Source organism: Corvus cornix, chromosome Z, assembly GCF_000738735.6.
Source record: "Corvus cornix cornix isolate S_Up_H32 chromosome Z, ASM73873v5, whole genome shotgun sequence".
Lineage (NCBI taxonomy): Eukaryota > Metazoa > Chordata > Aves > Passeriformes > Corvidae > Corvus > Corvus cornix.
Genome location: NC_046357.1, coordinates 61,924,623 through 61,945,312, shown reverse-complemented (window position 1 = coordinate 61,945,312; position 20,690 = coordinate 61,924,623). Strand labels below are relative to the sequence as shown.

General features: G+C 37.4%; 1 protein-coding gene across 48 annotated transcripts in view; it reads right to left on the bottom strand.

Moving 5' to 3' along the window:
• Positions 1 to 12,293: 12,293 nt before the first annotated feature.
• The window catches only part of PTPRD (protein tyrosine phosphatase receptor type D), a 1,187,151-nt gene continuing 1,178,754 nt past the window's right edge, over positions 12,294 to 20,690 (bottom strand). For 43 of the 48 annotated variants that reach the window (XM_039567532.1, XM_019281930.1, XM_019281937.1 and 40 more), the window contains 2 exons: positions 18,587 to 18,722; positions 16,053 to 16,277 (listed from right to left, as the gene is read on the bottom strand). In XM_039567532.1, coding sequence (XP_039423466.1) covers positions 16,209 to 16,277; positions 18,587 to 18,722 — 205 coding nt within the window. In that variant the 3' untranslated portion in view covers positions 16,053 to 16,208. Of the gene's footprint in view, positions 16,278 to 18,586; positions 18,723 to 20,690 lie in introns of all 48 variants that reach the window. The other 5 variants (XM_010392896.4, XM_039567544.1, XM_010392930.4 and 2 more) reach the window with 2 other exon arrangements.

Below are 20,690 nucleotides of genomic sequence, written 5' to 3'. Positions count from 1 at the left end.
AAAGAAGCTACAGCCAAAGAAGCTTCCCTGAAGAGTGGGACTTTGAACTGAAAGTCAGACTGCTGATTAGATAAAGGGAAACCCATTGTTCAATCATCTCAGGCTGAGGGAAAGGTTTGCATCCACAAAAGGCCAAAGCCACCAGCTGCAACTATCCCCAGGTGACTTTAGGGTGGGGGAGAGCACAGCTCACAGAAGCCAGGTTTACACAGACTGCCCCCAACCGAGGGGGGAGGAGGAGGTTTTGGGTGCATGGTGCAACCTCTGGTGAGAGGCACTAAACACCCATCCTCTGATTACACAAACTGGCCCGGCTGTGGAACCCCCAACCCCACAGGGCACATCCACGGGACTTTACTCATGTGAGAGGCTCGGCCCCACAGGGCTGCAGGTGGTACAACAGACCCAGAGTCTGCTGTGAGAGACTGACCCCCACCCCAGGGGGACATGGCCGGACATACCCACCCAGCCTGAGTATGTACACCCATGGGACTCTGTGCCTTCTGGGGGACCTTCACCACCAAGAGATCAGCTGGAGAGGATCAGCGAACATCACTGGGATCCACGGAGTGGTGATATTTTCCTTATTCCGTCCCTGTCACTCTGTCTGTCCCTCCCACCTATCTTCTACTTCTTTCTTCCTTCCTTCCTTTCTTTCTCTCTCTCTCTCTCATATTTACCATCAAATAAACCCTTACTATTGTCACTGGCATATGGTCTCATTTGCACCTTATTTCAGGCAGAGGCATTTCTGAGAACCTTAAATCTGGATCATAACACTGACCTAGCTGCTCTGTCACTGCTACTCCTCCAACAGGGCAGAGGAAGAATGTAAGATGAAAAAGCTCATGAGGCAAGGTAAATACAAGAAGATTATTTGTCAATTACGACCACAGGAAAAAGAAATTCAAGCTGTGGAAAATTAATTTAATTTATTGCTAATTAAAATAGTTTTGGATAGTGAGAAACTAAGACAAATTAAAACCACCCTCCACACATACTTTCCCTGGCTTTTTTTCCCCAGGCTCAACTTCACTCCCTCAGTCACAACTCCTCTACCTCTTGTACTACCCTGGGAGGCCAGGAAGATGGGGAATGGAGTTTTGGGGTCAGAGTCTTCTCTGCAGCTGCTTCCTCCACCTGCTCCAGTGTGGAGTTCCCCATGGGCTACAGGGCTACAGACTGTTCTGCTCCAGAACAGTCCTCTCTGTGTCCTGCAGTGGGACCTGGACAGAAGGACCTCTTCCTCTAGCTTCTTCTTCACTGACCTTGTTGTTTACAGGGTTGATCGTTGTGTATTTATTTTTTTCCTCCCTCCTCACTTTGATGGCTAGAATTTTGCCCTTTCTTAAACACATTTTCACAAAAGTGCTGCTTCCCCATGCTATGAGGCTGATGGCCTCAGCTGTGTCTTGCATAGGTTTATTTTGGAGCTGGCTGGAACAGGTTGTGTCCAGCCTGGGTCCCTGGCCTCTTGTCAGAGAGGCCACCCCTGCAGTCCCCCAATACCAGCAACCTGGATGCAGACACCCACATCATCCTGACTTTCTGTCTGTTGCATGCTGTTCTACTTTCAGATGTAACAGCAGTCTCTTTTTGGGAGAGTGTTGGTATACTCCAGGACACTGTGTCTTTCTAAAACACAGGAACATGCTTGTGAGTACTCAGAAATGCTAACTGTAAAAATAGAGATTTTTTTTTGGTACAATTGTATAAAAAATAGACATATAAAAATAGACATAAATAGAACATGAACCCTGGAAAAATGTGGCTAAATGAGCCTGAGGTTCATATATTTCATAGCTGTAGAAAGAACCAGCAGAGTGAGCAAAAACTTTCATTGGCTAACCGAGGTTCAGAATTTCAAGCAGCTCCTGTGTATCTTTTGTTGTTTCTCCTGTTAGGTTTTGTGCATTTACTGTAAATATAAAATTCCAGATTTAAAAATAAGTGTCTGTTTTTTCAGTTTTTCTTTTAACCTCCTTTCTTTTTAATTCCTTGATAACAACACTGCTCCTTTGTAAATTCATGCTGACTACTCCCATCCATTTTCTTATCCTTCATGTGTTAAGAAAAGATTCTCAGGGCTATATGCCCCTTCACTTCCTCAGGAGTTGGTGTGAAGTTGGCCAGTCTTTCAGTCTATTTTAATTCCTGCAGGCATGATTCTGCTCCGCTGGATTCCCACAGTGAGAAGAAAAACCCTGTCCTATTGTATACTCCACTGGTGAAAGAAATAGAAAACTTTGGGTCCTCTAACTGGATCCATTTGGATTCATTTCTACAGATCAGTACAGTTTAGGGCAAGGACACTCAGAAATAAATTAATCATGATGATCCTTCTTTTTCCATGAAGAAAAACTAGAAACTAGGGTGGAGAGTTTTTTGCTAGCTACCTGTTTTGTACCACACCTTCCCTGTTGCAGCCTGCTGTGTCCAAGCTGGAGGTTACCACTCAGCAGTTGGAACTTGACAGTTCTCAGCTCTGTGGGACATGAGTCCATGCATAAGCTGTCTTGGCTAAGATAAGGACTTTCTAATGCAGGTATCTAGAAACAGCCTGCTCATGTGTTCTTTCATTCCTTCCCCTGAAATTGCAAGAGATAGACACTTCTCTCCTTTGAAAAAAAGAAATAAAGACAAAGACTGAAAAGAAACATAATCAATGTATACATTTTGTGCACTGAATTAAGACCATGCTGGGAATGCTATACACTACAAAATCTGGATAACACCAGATCCACATTGCTCTGGGAACTTGTTTGTCAGAAGCATTCAACAGTGAAAGAAAAACAGTGCAGATGTTTTAATTAAGTGGCATAAGACTTCAGCTTGCATTAGTCTTGATTTTAGCCTCTGGACATGGCTTTAAATCAGGCAAATACAAAAACCTATGGGTGTTCAACTAAGGCAAAAAATACACCTCCAAGTAGATTGCTTTCAATTTTCCCTCTCATCTGAACAGGCACAAAGCCAGAAAATGGCTGAAGAGCCACTGAACAAACTGCATTTAAACCACCAATTTTTCTGGAAACCAAATAGCTAATGAGAACATGAACAGAACCACAAAAGGGAGTTCAAGGGCTGAAGCATACCCCATTTCCCCATGCTCGTAAAACAAGAAACAAGTTTTTTTTCAATCATAAAACTGTCTCTCCAACTGGAAAAACATTAGAGGAACTATAGCAAGAGAAATAGAAAATTCTGGGCAGATGAGAAATTGAAAATTAGGAAAATTATTTCAGTTGTTTTCTTAAAAATACTGAATCATTTGTGCAAGAAATGTATATAGAAATGTTAGTATTGGACTAATTTTCAGAGGTAAGAGTAAAGATAGTACATAATCTGTTTTACGTTATGTGGTTCCACTAACCTCACCTACAACTGAATCATTACAGAAAATATAAATGCCTTCTGAGATGGAAAATTTAGTCAAGGGTTTGACAAGATAAGAGATTTTCCTTTGTAAACACAATGTCTCTCAGAACCAAGGAGAAAAGAAGAAATAAATGTTCTAGCTAAAAATAATGCCACTAAAATGTCCTATTCAAACAAATCAAGAACCCAAAAAGAAAAACATCAATGATACATTTTTTTCTGAAAAGCTGAAATAAAGAGAACATCTTTGAGTACAAATTTTAAGAATGACTGTACTGTGGTCATGTATACACAGTAAATATGTATTTGTGTAGGTATATATGCATGTATGTGTGGCTGAAAATAGTCAAAACTCATTTCTTGAGAAACAGAAATGTGTGTTAAATAAAAGTTTCTTCAGATTTTCTTCTTACTTTTGATGTTCAAAACCTGAAAATGACATTGACTGAGATAAGAAACCTGGTCTTAGAGAACTTTAGGCTCGTCTCTAAAATGCAGATTTTATGTTTCATATATAAATGGTTACAGTTGGAAGGGACCCATGGATGTCACCTGGTACAACCTCACTGCTCGCATATGATTACAATTAACATGTTGCCCAGAGAGGTGGCAGAACTGCCATCCTTGGAGATACTCATCTGGATACAGTCCTGTGCCAGGACTCAGTCAATCTTACCATGAAAAAGTGTTATCTGACATTCAGACAGAATTACGTGCTTAGTTTTTTCCCCTTTGCCACTGGTCCTGTCACTGGAGCACCACTGAGAAAAGCCTGGCTCCTTCACCTTTGTCACCATCCCTTCAGGAGTGTATATGCAGTAGTTAGATCCCTTGGAGCAGTGCCAGTTCTCTCAGCTTTTCCTCATAGGAGAGATGCTCTCGTGCATCATCATTTGTGTGGCCCCTTGCTGGGCTCTCAGTGTGCCCATGTGTCACCTGTACAGGAGAGCCCAGAAGTGGACAGAGCACTCCAGAGGGTAAGGATCCCCTCCCTTGACTTGATGGCAAGACTTTGCCTAATGCTTCTTGGGATACTATTGGCATTTCTTGTGACAAGGGCCCATTTCTGGCTCATGTTCAACTTGGTGTCCGCCAGGGACCCCAGGCCATTTATGTAAATCTGCTTTCCAAATGAATGCCTGAGATTGTTCCTTCTCAAGTGCACGACTTAGCAGTTCCCGTTGTTGAACTTCATGATGGTCTTGTTAGTCCATTTCCCTGCTATGCTGAGGTTATGATGAGCATCACAATCACCTGGTCACTACTCCCAGCTGGTGTCATCAGCAAGCTTGCTGGAGGTGTATCCTGCCTCATCATCTAGATCATTAATAAAGCTATTGAACAGGGTTGGACCCAGTACTGACTGAAGTCCATCATTGGCTACAGGCCTCCAACTAAATTTCAGTAGTTCTTCTGGAATCAAACTGAGCTGTAATTTTAACAGTATGTAGCTCCTAATCACCTCTAGCCAAATTTCCACCTGGGAAGAGCAGTACTCAATATCTTGGGTGCCCTGACACTTGCTGCAATCCTTAGCCATGAGTCCAGTACTTATGACTCTCCTGAAATATATCAGCTTAAAGCTAAACCATGTCTACAAGAAAGCATAAGCTTTGAGAGGAAATTTCCCAAATTCATCTGAAAACATGAAGCAGGTTTTCCTCTATTTTATGCTTATCTAGAAAGGCCCTTATGTTTCTTCTAAGAAATGGCCTGGTATTAGTAATTAGTATTCCCCTCACTTGGACAAAGAGAATGGTGGAAAAATAAGTTGCAGCTATCCCAGAATTCTCAGGAACCAGTTTGCCACTGGGGATCTGTGCTACTTGTCAAATCGGCCCTCCATCTCCCACTTCAAGGTGATTTTTAAAAATTTGCTCTGAACTTACCTACAGTACTGGACTGAACTGGAAAAAATAGCAGGGGAATAGTCACTTTGAGAATTACTCTGTACAATTCCCAGTTTGAGTTTGAGCTGCTTTGTTGCACTAGAGGTTAAACACACAAGCATCCAAAATAGCTGACAACTGAGTGTATTCTTGAAGAAATTTAAATGTTGACTTAAAATATCAAGTAGACAAATTGATATGTGCATGGATAGGCCAATATTGCCCAGTTTAAAGGCACAACACACAAAAAATATCTTAGCATATCATAGGACAGTTAGAGAAAGAGCCATTATGGACTGTGAGGTACAAATATACAAGATGGAAGAGGCTGAGAAGCCTGTAATAATCCTATAATGAGTGAAACCTTGTGTTTATGAGAGCTTTCAGCTCCACCACAGAGAACAGATACACCACAAGGTTCTGTTGTGTCAGATTTTTGGTTCAGATGTAGTCTCTTCACATTTTCCTGACTCATGGGGCCTGTAAGTGATTCAGCAGACGTTTTATACCACTTAGAGAACAGAACACACTCAGCTTCTGCTTCATGAGAAATGTTCTGACATCCGTTCTTTTTACATCTTTTGCTCTTCTGGAAGATGTTGCTTTCCTCTTAGAAAAAGTTATTTGTTTTGAAGTATGTTCATGTCAATGGATAAAGCTTTCATCAGCTTTTTGAAACCACTCCATTCTAAGTATTTCCATAAAGCCTCAAGTTACCAGGTTCAAAGCTTCCTCCCCAGCTTCCTTTTCAGCCAGATACTGAGAGCCACTAATTAACTAGTACCAAGAGGAAAAAAATTCACTACCTGTTTTTTTTTGTTTCTCCCTTGTCTGTTTAGTGTGGTCATGCTAAGATTGTCTTTTGTTACTTATCTTTCTTATCTCCTCCCCTTGATAAAATAACTTGCTTCAATAATAGTTTTAGTATCCTATTACATTGATGAAGGAGGGAGGGAAAAACTTTGTGAAGTTTGTGTTGGCATTAAATTTCATTGCCTCTCCATTTTTAAAGGATTTATCTGAGCTTGTTGATTCTGAATTTATGTTATTTGATTATGTAGCATCCCATGAAATAATAATTTTGTTGTATTTTATAGTGATTGATGCAGGTGTGTGCTTATTGGCAAGCAAAATCTTTGCCCAAAGGAAATTTCTGTCAAAATAGCCAAAGCACATTGATATTAATCTCCCTCTTATAGCTATTAAAAGGAGGGCAAGGTCGAAATATAAATCATACTAGAGTGGTGCCAGCAACTACCTAGAGTGGATGCCATCAACAGAATTTATTTCACACATCTCTCTCTCTTCCTTTGGAAAGAAAAACAAAACAAAACAAGCAGAAACCCAAGTGTGTCATTAACTGTACGTTGCTTCTATGAGCAAATTCACTTACAAGCAGAAGTTTTCTCATAACAGGACTAAGCTTTTAACATTCCATTTGATGAAACAGTCCCAAAAGCCTGTAATACAAAAGCCTAACTTTTTTCCTGCAATATCTTGTGTAGAACAGAGCATGTATATACATAAAAGAACACAACTTTCAGCAGGTAATTAGCCTTTTAGCCCTTTCAGAATTTACTCCTAGCAATTATGAAATTAACACAATCACACAAAGTATTATTGACTTGTTTAAAAGAACAATTTTGTAATCAGGCAAGGGAGTATGTCCAGCTGGGTCCTCAGAAGGCATTGTCAAGAAACAGTAATGTAACAAAACACTTCTAAGGAATAAATTAACAGCATTTCTAAATCCATTCAATTGCCATAATTTTCAGTTTGAGTACTGTTAACTTAAAGAGATAAAAATCCTGTCTGTGCACAGAGCCCCGATGTTCATTTTCCATTATTTCTAAAGAGCACATGTGTTAAATGAGTCAGACATAACAAGTCTACACAAACTTTTTCACGCATCCATAAAAAATTACCAAACGTCAGATATTTACCAAACATTTTTCATTTGCTATATTACTTATTTGATATTACTTAGCTAAAATCACACTAGTAAGGAGCTCAAAATAGGAAATGAAAATCTTCTTGAAGACAGGATTTTGTTTGCTTCTAGATGGTTCATTTATATCTATTTAAGAAAGAAATATTCATAATTTTAAACTTACTAAAAGAAAGGCTTGAAATGCATTCCCTTATTGTAAATGTATTTGTACATGCATTTGATCTAAGAAGTAGCATACAGGAAGGATAGTAGCTCTTTCACTTCTTTAAAGAGGCTTTCAACTTTGGATTAATTCTTCAATTAGCCAGACAGACCAGTGCTGGTGATGCATTCATGTGAGTACCATGTGTAAGAGCAAGGTCTTGACTGAAGCTCCAATGTCTTCATCTGTGAGGTTTGTTTGTAGACTTTTTCTATAGCATTTGCAAAACTTGACTTTTCGTCAATTAATGTTGATAGTGTTTATCCCTCACACTTTATTATCCTAGTTCTAGACAGTAACATTCTGTTTCCCATTTTGTAATAACTGTGCTTGACAATAACTCTGCTTGTAATAACTGTTTTCTTTCTGCTGCTTCTGCACAGAGTCTGCAGAAAAATTTTCTCTGCAATTGTGTCTCCAAGAAGATCAGCAAAAATTTCTGGTTGATATCTGTCTTGGAAGTTACAACTGCCAATAAAAATCTATAGCCAAGTGCTGTGGGTTAATCCTAGGCAGCAGTTAAGCTCCATACAGCCATTTGCTCACTTCACCCCTCAGTGGGATGGGGAAAGAATCAGAGGGGCAAAATTAAAAATGGTTTGAGATAAAGACAGTTTCATATGCAAATTAGATGGTGCATGTGAAAGCAAAGAAATTAATACTGCTTCCCATCAGCAGGCAGATATTTAGCCCTTTCTGGAAAGCAAGGCATCGCATGCAATGGCTACTTGGGAAGACAAATGCCTAACTCTGAACATCTACCTTTTCTTCTTGCTTACCCCCTTTTGTATTGATGAACGCAACATCGTTTGGTCTGGGATTTCCCTTTGGTCAGATGTCCCAGTTGTGTTCTCTAACAGCTTCTTGTGTACCCCAGACTAATCGCTGGTGGAGCAATGATCTCAACACCCTGAACACTGCTTTGCTGTAAGTAAAACACTGGTGTGTTATCAAAACTGTTTTGGTCAAAAATTTATAACATTAGCATCATAAGAGCTGCTATGAAGAAAACAAACTCAATTCCAGATAAAACAAAAAAAAACCCTGAAAAAAACCCAGCTTCTGATTTTGAATAAATATTGCCTTTTATAAAAAAGCCCTACAACCATCAAACCACAATGAACCAAACTCAAAGCACCCCAAATACCACTTGGAATATGGTTTCCCATACCTATATAAGATTTAAATATAAGTCCAAATTTTTCCTCTTCTTTATCTAAGAGAGAGATCTACTTCACCATGCTGATATGCTGCTCAGATGCCTGCTTACTACGTGAGACTTACTCTGCAGCCATATTCTACAATGTGGCTGAATGTGTTTCTCCCTCTAGGCTGAGTATGTAGGTTTGGGTCTTAATCTGTCATTTCAGTTTTCTGCAAGGTGCTGTAAATTGGGTAGGAGTTCTCTAAAACTGCGAGGGACTAAGCTTTAAAGGAAACAGTAAAAGAACAAATATAAGCATTTTATGAACATGGAATAGGAAACGTTTACAGACAAAATGGAATGAAAGGAGTTCAAACAGGACGTGCAAATGTGTGAAATGCCCACAACATAATCTTTGGAAGTGTGGACTAGTGAGACGATGTTCTGTTTCATATGTCTATGAAACAGAAGCAAGTGGTTTTGTTGTTGCCAGTGAAAGATGACTGTTTTGCCACGCCTGTATTCAATGGGTACTGTACTCAACATGAAGTCACTATTTCTGATGGTTTCGGTGTGCTTAGTTTGAAGTACCACAGTGCCTGAACTCGATGCCTTGCAGTGGTAGTGCAAGCTGGTTGGTTTGGATTTAGTGTCAGCGATGATGCTGATGTGGCTTGTGAACTTGAAAACCCTACTTAGAGATTCTTGATGATGTTTGTTTTCTTTTACTGCATGGATGAGAACTTGTTGTGTGTTTGTAAATTGCCTGCTACAGTAGAACGTTAGGCTCACACAACTCCTCTAGATTTCAAGAGCAAACTGGATTTTTGAAGAGCAGAATTATAGAAACTCTGATGTGTTTTCAAATAATTTCTTCCAATGAAGAAAATCTTATATTCAGGTTCTCTTGTTTTTATGTACGAGAGAAGGAAAGGCATTTCCAGGCAGTTTTGACTTTAAAGATTTACATTCCATATCCAATAAGGCTGTTGAATATATAATGAAGTACTTTTATTGGCAACGAAAGGTTGGTTGCTTGTTCCAACTACAATAATAAAGACTTCTGCTGACAGAAGCAAGCTGAATGCATTTTGGGTTCAAAAGCTTCCTATTTATAGTCTAGATGCAAAACCATCTCTATTCACTACAATGTCTCATTTGCAGGTTATCATTCTGCTTTCCTCTGAAAGCTAGTCAGCAGATGTTTCCTTCCATCTTGACTCATTGCATTAGTGATAGAAAAACATTTTGCATCCCACTATGGAACTCTTCATAAGCAGATCTGGAAGACAGAACCAACTTGCTGAAAACACAGGTCAGTGTAAAGAGAAAATTCTCTTGAATATTAGTACAGCTATGATATTCAAATCCTTTAGGTTTTGAATCAAGTAAATTTCCAAACAGTTGCAGTAGCACTGCATTAATATTCCCTCCTTAGAAAAAAAATTAAATAAACAGATAAAAATGTAGTAAAAAAAGTAAACAAACCAAAATTAAATAATAATAATAATAAAATTGCCACAGGTCTTTAAATGAAAATTTGCTACAGCCTCACACCGCATCAGTGTTTTATTTCCCCATGTAAAGTGAAAGAATGACAAAAATACCAGTCTTTCAAACTTCTGAAACTGCTTTAAAGATATTCTTTGACAGTGCAAGTAGTATTGATACCATTTGGTATCTTCTGTGGACATTTTTGCCAGTTTGATTCAGTGCTAGTGTTGAAGTTTGATTATCTAAAGCTGTCATATTTCAAGGTTACAAAACGCAAAGCTATTTCATAGAATTCAGCAATTCCATGGGAAGATACATCTTTTTATTTCATGTTAAGTGTTGTAGAAGAGGAAGTGATTTATCACTGGTATGTTGGCTTATACATCAGCAAATTTGCTGGTTATTTTCTTCAAAATTCCAAAGTCTGTGAAAAATCATTTAACTTCATTCTGCTTATAAGACTGGTTAAGAGGGGGGAAAAAAAAGGGCACGTTTGCATCTGCAGTTAAAAAGACACAGCAATTTCTAGGAAGATTTTTTCCTGGTCCTTTTTTGACCAGTGACGGCTATAATGTTCTTTAGGGATCACTAAGTACTGATCCAGTTGGTAGTGAACTGAGCTCTTCTGAGCACTGGTTAATGAACAATTTCTTTTTATACATTCCTTATCAGTACTTCTTCAGTACTTTGTTTACCACATTAACAATAGCTCACTTCTCTCCTAAGCTTGCACAGACTGGGAGAAGCAGGCAATGGGTAAATTTATAGATGGCAACACCTTATTACCCTAGAATCAGGACTGACTCATTTTGAGAGATACTAGCATGAATGAATACCAAAGATTTGGGGAATCTGGGAATTTGGTCCAAGAGATTGTATAATATGGAAAAGATGTAAATGTTACTTTTTTTGAAAGTCTGTAGCTACTGTTTTGCTTTGAGATGGGTTAATTTCACATCTCAACAGAATTTTTGAACAGTAATGATCTTGAAGTACATGACATCGTTTTTCTGTGTTAATCGTGAATTAGAACTACTTTTGTTAAAACCCCATTAACTTAGAAGTTATTAAGCCATACACAGCCAAGTATTTTTGTCAATACTCATTTTCACACTTTATTATGGTCCATGCTAGACGCACAGAACAGGAAAATCCAAAGAAGTCAATGCTGACATTAAAGGATACCATCTTAAGCCACTCAGATAGTTAAAGAAACCCTTACATAACACAGCTCTAAACCACCTTGCACAGACTACGCAAAAAAGGTTCAAGTCAAAGGCAGCCTGCAATGCAGTAATTGTAAAATCCACAGAAGTCAGTGGAAAAACATTAATAGGCCTCTGTAAGAATACCAAGGCTTCACATTTACACTATTATCACCATCTTAAAGTGGAAATTAGGCCAAGAACAATACAAGTTCTTAGAAATCACCCTAATGTTAATGTCTTGCACATCCTTCCAGCACAGAGAATTCTTTATTAACACGTATTTAATACTAATTGCTAATAGACTGTATTCCCTTACAAAGTAATCTTGGAGACAGAACCTGCCTTCTTTCAGAACAAGCAGACAGAGCAAGACTTGTTTTCTTTAAGTAGATTGCCATGCCATGCCCCTTGTAGCTTGCCTCAATATACCTGGTGTGTTTATTAATCTAAAACTTTTCTAGTGTGTTTAAAAACTTTACCACAGTATTTGGATAGTAGCCTCACAGACTCACATTTGCACTCACTGCATATGCAGTGCATAACAGAAAGCAGTCAAAAGTCATGACTGCTTGCCACAATTTCAGTAACTGAATTTTGACAAGTGACTTTGGATTTACCCCAAAACCTGCCAAATCTGCAGGAATTAAAAATGCGCAATTCACCTCAAATGTGTGGATATTTTGCCCTCTTTGAGTTGCACCTATGAATGGACAGAAATCTACTTTCTCAGTGTAGTGATACAGTTCTGAAGCACAAAGGGGAAATCCAGAGGCATGTAAAGTGTGGTAATTTCAACTAAGCTCATGAAGCTATGAGAATTTATGCCAAAGGGTTTGCCTATTCTGGCTCAAAACTTGCTGCTGAAGATGATATATATTTGCTAACCTAAGAATGCATTTTCCACTGTCCAGCAGCTAGTTAAGAAGATTAATGACTGTTTTGTAGTTCCAATTAAACTCCTTTATCACCAAGAGGGACCAAACAAGTTTTGATTTCAAAAGCACTGCTTAAGAAAGAAGACCAGGGCTGCATAACACTGACATTTTATTAGAATTCATCTGTAACAAATGGAACTTGTGTCAGCAAAGAACTGATTTTCATACAGACTTTCTTTTGCCACCAATGTAACGAAGTAAGAAAATAAAAAGCACGCCTTTCATTCTGTAAAACATTTACGCGTACTACTAATTAGAGGTAATTGTATCTTTTTTAACAAGCCATTTTACAAGGTAATTTTTTTAAGTTTTTCAGTCTATGCATCCAAAACAAGAGCAAAGAACACAAGTTTTTATTATCTTTGTAAAGACACTCCAAGCTTGAATGGCAAAGCCACATAACGGATGGTTATAATGAGACCTGCAGCCTTCTGATATCTGTGGAGTATCAGGGCACCAAGGGAAAAAAAAAAAAAAAAAGAAAAAAAGAAAAAAATAGAAAAATAAACATAAAGAAAAATGGGAAAGAATAAAAGGAAAAAAAAAAGCAGTGCTTTTTTTTTTTCCTTTTTACATGTTCTGTGTCTTTTAAATACATACAAGTGGATTTTGTAAGCAATTTCTTACAGATGGGTTCAAGTTATAACATTATTGGGTGTAGAATCAATAGGGCAGTGCATAGTACAAAGGTATATATAGAAAGTGCAAATCTCCTTAGAGGGTCACTCCTTCCCCCAGCCATCTTCTCCGCTATCTAACCACTCAAATAATTTTTTTAAAAAGAGCTAAATTAAACTTCTGTATAAATCATTTTTATATATTTTGTGGTTTTTTTCCCCCATTGCAACTAATTACAAAATTAGACATAACTACACATACAAACGTAAATAATAGCACCGTACTGGTTATGCTGATGAAACCAATTTTAAGCTTGGAAATGTATGATGTATGTAGACAAAGATGCTCACAATTTAAATTGACTGCAGAATGCATATATAAGAATACAGAAAGTGGAATGCACATCAATGATGCTAAGAGCTATCTTAAGAAACAAAAAAACCTAAAAGGAGTATTTATTTGTACAACAGTTTTTCTCACAAATTGGCTCTGCTTTTTTGTATTTCTTTTACTCCCTCATTTTCTTTGGAGCTTGCAAGACAGTCTGCTAGGGAAAATGCACTGATCTTTGTATGGATCCAGTGTGCAAGAACCTTCCTTAGTCTATGTTTTCAAAATGACACTCCATTGTTTTGTATTTCTGATTTCCTATATTTGAGTTGAAGAACATGACCACACTACATAACCTGGCACTTCAATCATTATTTCAAAGTATAACTCAAGAAAGAAGAAGAGAAAGAAACATAGTGCACATTCTTCTCTGGTTCAGATGTAAGTTATAGAATCTCATTCTGAGGTAGCCTTCTATAATACTTCTATTCCATATATATATATTTATATTTATGTTTTGATTTTTTTGGTTTGGGTTTTTTTTTTTTTTTTTGTTTCATTACAAAAGTGCTCAAATACAATTGTTGGAGTTTGGTCTTTCATTCTCATTTCTTATAGGAATGGGAAAATTGGAGGAAGAACAAAAAATATTGAGGCCATATTGAGAAGCCATAGCAATGCTCCTATTTGAAACCCCAAAGAAAGCATCCTTTGATGCTGATGTACTGACAGTGGCAGAACACATGGTGACCAAGGTCAATGTAAATGGCATTCTACAAAGAGTCTCAAAAAGTAGTTTGTGCTGTTTACAGAATTTTCCTTTTTCCTGGAAGAAAATCTGTCAATCTCCAGTATGTCATGTGGGCTCAGTCTCGCTAGCCTTACATGAACTTTCCCACTGAAAGCAATGGTTTGACTTTAGCAATCTGTTGACATGAGTGAATGAGCAGGACTTGGTCCAAAATAAATTTGAGGGGGGGAAAAAAAAAAAAAAGCATCATAAGCACTGCTGATGTCAACTACTGCTACTGTGCTGCTACATCTCTTCAATGACAGATAACACTATAAACAGTGACACAGTGGGTTTGTAAAGCCAACCAGAAATAGATTTCCAATTTGTGGGCTAGTCTGTTATTAGAAATATGGAAAGATAAAGGGCCTTGACTACCTATGTGTTTTGGGTTATCATTTATTACCATCCATACTTGATTAGAAACTGGAAATGCATATTTTTCAAAATTGTCTGGTACATGTAGTAAAATGTTTGAAAAGAACAACAGAGATATAAACAAACTAAACTAAATACAAATGAAGGCTAACTTAAAGAAATACTATTCAAAATAGGCATCAAATATAAGGCACTCTAAATGTAAAATTAAAATAAACCCCAGCATCCCCAAACAATGCTGTATGCCACAAAACATTTGATTTCACAGAGCAATGTGTGTTTGGCTTTGCCCTGTTACATACGATAAATGTAAATTATATAGCGCACACTATAGACAGTATACTATTGAATACAATTTTAAAACATCTTAATACCTAGTATATTACAACATTCTCCCCTCCTAAAGGGATATGCACTGACCTTTCCCCCATGCACACCTCCTACATTTAATAATATGATTTCTTATTGCACTATAGTGTTACAAATATTGAACTTCACTTGAAGCCTAAATCACATACTCTGTGTGTGTGTGTGCATGTGTGTGCTCTGTATGTGTGCATGTGTGTGTGTTCAAGTGGAAATGTGGATAGAAATATTGTTTGGGATAGAGATGGCGTTTAAATATCAATGATGTGCATTCCTCACTTCCCTTTGAAACAGAAGTTTATGGACCTTAAAAATGCAGAGCTGATCAAATAGTAGTTTGATATAATTGCAGTATGCAGAAAAACTTTCCCAATGCTTTGATAAATCCAGATATGTAAGAATGGATATGTTTATGTGCATGTGTGTCATCTATCCATCTGTATTCTCTGCAACTACACAGAGATTCAGAAAAGGGTAGACAGTAATACATACATATATATATATAAAAAGAGAGAAGAGTGTGAGTGTGCATGTGCATATGTGTGCGCGTGTGTGTATGTGCTAGCAGCATCTTTATACTTTGCGCCTCCCTGTTGATTCCAAAAGAAACCAAAAAGCCCCATTTTGATTTAACTGATTACAATGAATATTTTCTTAAAGAAAAAAAACCCCAAATAAAACTACAAAATTAATACTAACAAGACTGTGGTACTGTAGGACTGCACAAAAATGTGCAAATTTTCAAAGTATCTAACATTTCTACAGCACAATATTACAGATAACAGTTCTACAGCTTAAAAAAAAAATCTACATTTTTTAAACAAAAATATTAACAGTTATGCAACCTTTTCTTTAATTCACTTCATTGAATGATAAACTTTTGTTAAAAAAAGGAAAAAGTTTACACAGTTAAAAATGAAGCACAGGTCAGCAGTATCTTTACAATACTAAAAAACTAAATCAAGGACTTTCTTTTTAAACATTCCCACATTTTCCCTAAAGTGTTATGATGAGCAGTATGATGGGAAAGGGTGATGTTGAAGAGTCCGCTTTGTTTGAGAAGCCAGAACCCAACCTTGCAACAAACATCTTGCACTGAACTGCAGTTCTCAAAACTCCTCTTTGCAAAAGCATGTAATCCTGAATAAGATGATCACTCTTTCTGATTAATTTCCTCTTCCCTTTAACTTCAACCAATGTCGAACCCTTGAGGTATCTGTAAATGAGATCCTTCAGACGCCTCAGTGGTCAGGATTCTTTTATTATGGTTAGGTTATTAAACTGTGAATTCTTGGTCCACATGGAATACTTCTTGTTGGGTGGGGTTCTTTTTTTGTTGTTTTTTTTGTTTTATATATCCCCAATATTTTTGTTCATTTTTTTTTTTTAATTATTTTTTATTTTATATATCCCCAATAATTGCTCCTTAGCTAAGAGTTAAGAAGTACTTCTAAAGCACATCGTATGGCTCAGAAGCGGCTCTCTGGATCTTAAAGGGCCTGCAATAAAAATCCACAATGGGTTTTTATGTTGCATAGTGATCAAAGCTGCCCAGATACTCCAGTGCGGCTCGATAGCAGAACTGGTATTGATCCTAGAGAAAGAAAAACAAAAGCATCAAAAATTCAGCTTGTTGGTTGGTTTCTAGTTTCTTTCAAATAATAGTGAGTATACTGTAGCTACAAACAAAGATACTGCAAAGGCATCTGCAGTTCAGCAATATTCACTTGCTGACACCGACAGAAAACCACTCTGAGCTACCATAGATGAAGACAGACACTCATTTAATGCAACAACATTTTCCACAGAATGCAGCTTGTTTTTGTGCAGAGACCATATACCCACCTACTGACGGTCCGTTGTGCTGGATTAAAACAATATCAGCATAAAGCTTTCTTCTGATAGGAACACGCTTGAGTGCTTTTCCCCCATGTATTTGAAAATAAGTAGCAAAATGTATAATTAATGCCACAGCTAATACACTGAGTGAAAAAGTCCATCATAGCCTTAATATGGAATGCTGTAGGTGTTGATGAAAATGTGAAGATACCTTACACTGTGGCAAGAAAAGGGCCTAAGTGAGAAATATGGAACTAAAGCACCTTATTCACATGAAACAGACTTCATTTCAACCTACACCTGAAAGCAGAGAGAAGTTTAGTGTGGTGAGAAATTTGCTTATACCTCTGATGAATCCAACATTTGTCAGTTTGTTACTCTCATCCCCATAAAGCAGTCCTTTTGCACATTTATGTTATGTTGCACACTTACACTAAAACGGCACATCTGTGTACTTATTTCCAACTGCAATTCAGGATTTAAATGGTAAAAAGTAAAAAAGAAAACAAAAAACATTAGAAAAATTGCTCAGGGATGTCTGTTTATTTATCTGATAGTGCTGTAGTAACTGCAGAGGTTGCACTTGCTAAGATCGCAATTAAAACTCTTTTGGAGGCCAGGAAACTAATCAGATAGTTGCTTCACTGAAGTGGTGTGATCACGAATAGTTTTTTTCTGTTAGTCAGAATAGTTAGAATAGTGGCAGAATACATTACACGTATGCCTGAACTTTAAGTGTATGTGTGGTCCACATGAAAGTGCTTTGTTTAATAAGGATTAGATTTCTTGGCAGTTTATACCAGTGAATGAGAGATTTGTTTTCCACAGAATACTGGAAGAAATGCGTACACAACACTTCTGCTTTCAGCAGTGGGGATGAAGGGTAGCATACAGAGATAAGTCAAAGCAGGGGGAGGGAGCATATATTGCAGAATTGAACTCTGCATTTGTCAGGTAGGCTCAAAGCAGCATAGTTTTTCAGTATACTGTAGTTATTTCTTGGAGCCAAAATGACATAAAGCAGTCATTTTTCATTTTGCTTATCCAGAAGAATGATGGTAATGGAAAAGAAATGGAATTAACTCTTCAGTTTGGTCACAGTGATTTACTTGGCTAACTGACAAGATTAAAAATAAATATCTGTATTTTTCATATAAGATTCTATGAAGTTATCTTCTTAAAAGTAAAACTACCCAGCTTCTACTGAACAAGTTTAATTTTCTTGTGGAAAATGGCAAACTCTGGGGAGCCATTTTAAATTTCACACACTGTAATTTAAAGGCCAGTGTCAATCAAATTATACTAAATAAATGTGTGACCTAAAAAGTTTCCCTTCTCTTGCCCTTTTTCTTGGTTCTCCTAACCTGTTGGTTCTGGCATAGTTCAGGTCGTCTGCTCAGAAATTAAAGTAAAAATTAAGCACAACATTAACTGATAATATTTAAGCATTCTTTACGACATGACAGAGTTCCAAGCACACAGGCCCAGGTAACTGGTTTATACTATTTATCCCTCCCTTTATTTCTCTATGCCGCACTTGCTAGCATAGAAGTTATTTACACTATAGTTATCCTGAATGCTGAATTTACCATTATGATTTTCAGGCCAAAAAGCCACTTGCTTGGTGACACAAAGTCAAGAAAAACATGAAAATAATACAGTGGCAGTCTGAAGACATGATCAAGACCTTGCTCCCAGGGGAAAAAAAAAAAGGAATGGATCCACCTGCATAAGCAATTTGCCTGCTTCTTCGTTACCACACATTTCTGCCAGGAAACAAGGATCAAAAAAAATGGGTGATGCTTTACAAACAGATTTGCTCAACTACCATAATTTAGGAAAAACGATTTTTTTCTTCCTCATCCTACAGTAACTACTGCAGTAACAGGAAATAGTCCTTGCAGTACCTTTATGGCAGATTTTACACTATAGTCACAGGGCCAATATGTGACTTCAGATAGAAAAGTAAGCACATTTTATACAGTCTCTATCCATGCATTTTTTTTGCTTGTGTAAGTACTGCTTCTTTTCCATCCCATGGCATATGGATACTGTTTTGCTCACCTCTGTCTGTACCATGGCTGGCCGCTGTGTCCTTAACATTTTGACAGTCTGGAAGATGTCTACAACACCTTCATATCTCATTCTTTCTAACACAATGCTCAGGGTTATGAACACTCCAGTCCTTCCAACACCTGCGCTGTTGAAGAGAATGAAGAGAAAATAAAATGTTAATTGACAGTTAATGCTGAAAGAATTGGCTGACAAATTATTTGTGGTTACAACACACCATATGTGTACAAATTTCTATATGGGGAAAGGCTCACTAAGCAAAATTCCCCAGAAAAATACCACACTGCATTCAAAAGAATAACTGTGCTCAAGCAAACTTTACATGCTACTGAATACATCCTGACTCTCCAGTCTTCCTTGCAAAGTGACTTGGTTTGTTCATCCAGATATACAAAAATCAGTGCATGGTGAAGGCAAATGTTAATATTTGTTGCCAATAACATACATTGGAACTGACAAGAGAAAATGAAGCCAAAATGCATTTTACTGCTTGCTTTACTTTAGTTTGTCATGTATATGCCCTGTTTTGTACATCTTCACTGTGCTATTTTACCTTCTATTTTGAGTTAGGAGTATGGATGTTCATTTAATATTGAACTTGTTAATATATGCTTCAATTCAAATAACGGATACAAAAAATCTCAGCTCGAGTCTTATTCAAGTCTGGCAGTCTGGATCTTTGCTTTCCAATGCTGATATACATTTACCATGATTGTCTACATTAGTCTTAAATATCTTCTTTGAGTATATATGGCTTGTTTGCTCTCTGTCCTGTCCTGGGTTTCTGCCATTAGCTTTAACCCTCCACAAGTGGTAGAAATTCTTGCAATCAATAGAACCAATAGTTGTCAGCTTTCAAAATTAAACAAACACTTATTCACAAGGATTATCCATGGCTAAAGACACAGGTAACTGCACAGAAGAAAAGATTTTCTAAATCTGAACTTCTATGGATGGAAACTAAGCACCCTGTCATCTCACTGTTGATGCTAATAATTTCATAAGGTTTTCCCCAGCCAGATAACCTTGGGAAGGTATTTATGAGACCTATTCACCAGACAAGCAAATGGAACAGCATGAACAACAGGGAAAACCTGAAGAACTCTGAATGTTCATATGAACTATGACAGAGATCCAGCAAATTTATGAAACTAGTGTGGAAATTGAATGCTCAAACTGTATGATGGTATTTTAGTGCTTGGTCTAGGTCAGTGCACTTCTAGGGCTATTAGACATACGCAATTGGATTTATCAATTTTGCAGAGGCTGGGTGCCCTCAGATTGCTGAAGCCAAAGGACAGCTGCCACACCACTTGACAGAATATCATGCTGTCAGTGATGATTTACCTATATGGAATAACAACAGTCCTGGACATCTAAAGCAATTGTAGAGTAAGGTACCTGATGAGGTAAATTAGACAGCTAGTAATTAAGAAATATCCTGAAAAATCCTGGAACCTGCTCATTGGAATGTGCTTGGACTTTACAGAGCTGATGACAGTGTGATCTAAACCAAGTAGCCCAGAAAATGATCAGCAGAATGAAGGCAGATTACCATTTTACATTCTCCTTGTTCCTGCTCCTGCTCTGCTATTTAAAGATTAAAACAAACAAAAAAAACCCAAAAAACAAAAAACCAACCAAACAAAAAAAAGCCAAGTATGATTTTCCAAATATGTGAGACGATTTCTGGCCTCATACATTAGACAAATCTTTGTTTAAAAAAATAACTCGGAAATCTCCAGCAAAAGGAAGAAATTTATTTGTTGTCCTGTGTACTTAGGAAATCAGTATCTGGAGACACTACTTAATGAGGAAGAGAGACTAATATGGAAATATTTCGATGCTTGCAAATCCTAACTAGTCATCAAATGCAATGTCTTGAGAAAAGCCTGTAGGAAATGGATCCTGTTCCCCTTAGAGTGGCAAGAAAACATTTAACACTGTAATAATTCCTACACAAAAATGCTAGGGATTTCTAGAGTGAAGGTAAAGCACTTCTTCATGATGCTTTATGATTCACAGTGATTTATTATTTAAACTAGAAACTAAAGTTAGGATGCTTTAATGAACCATGAGGAAGTACTGATTTGTT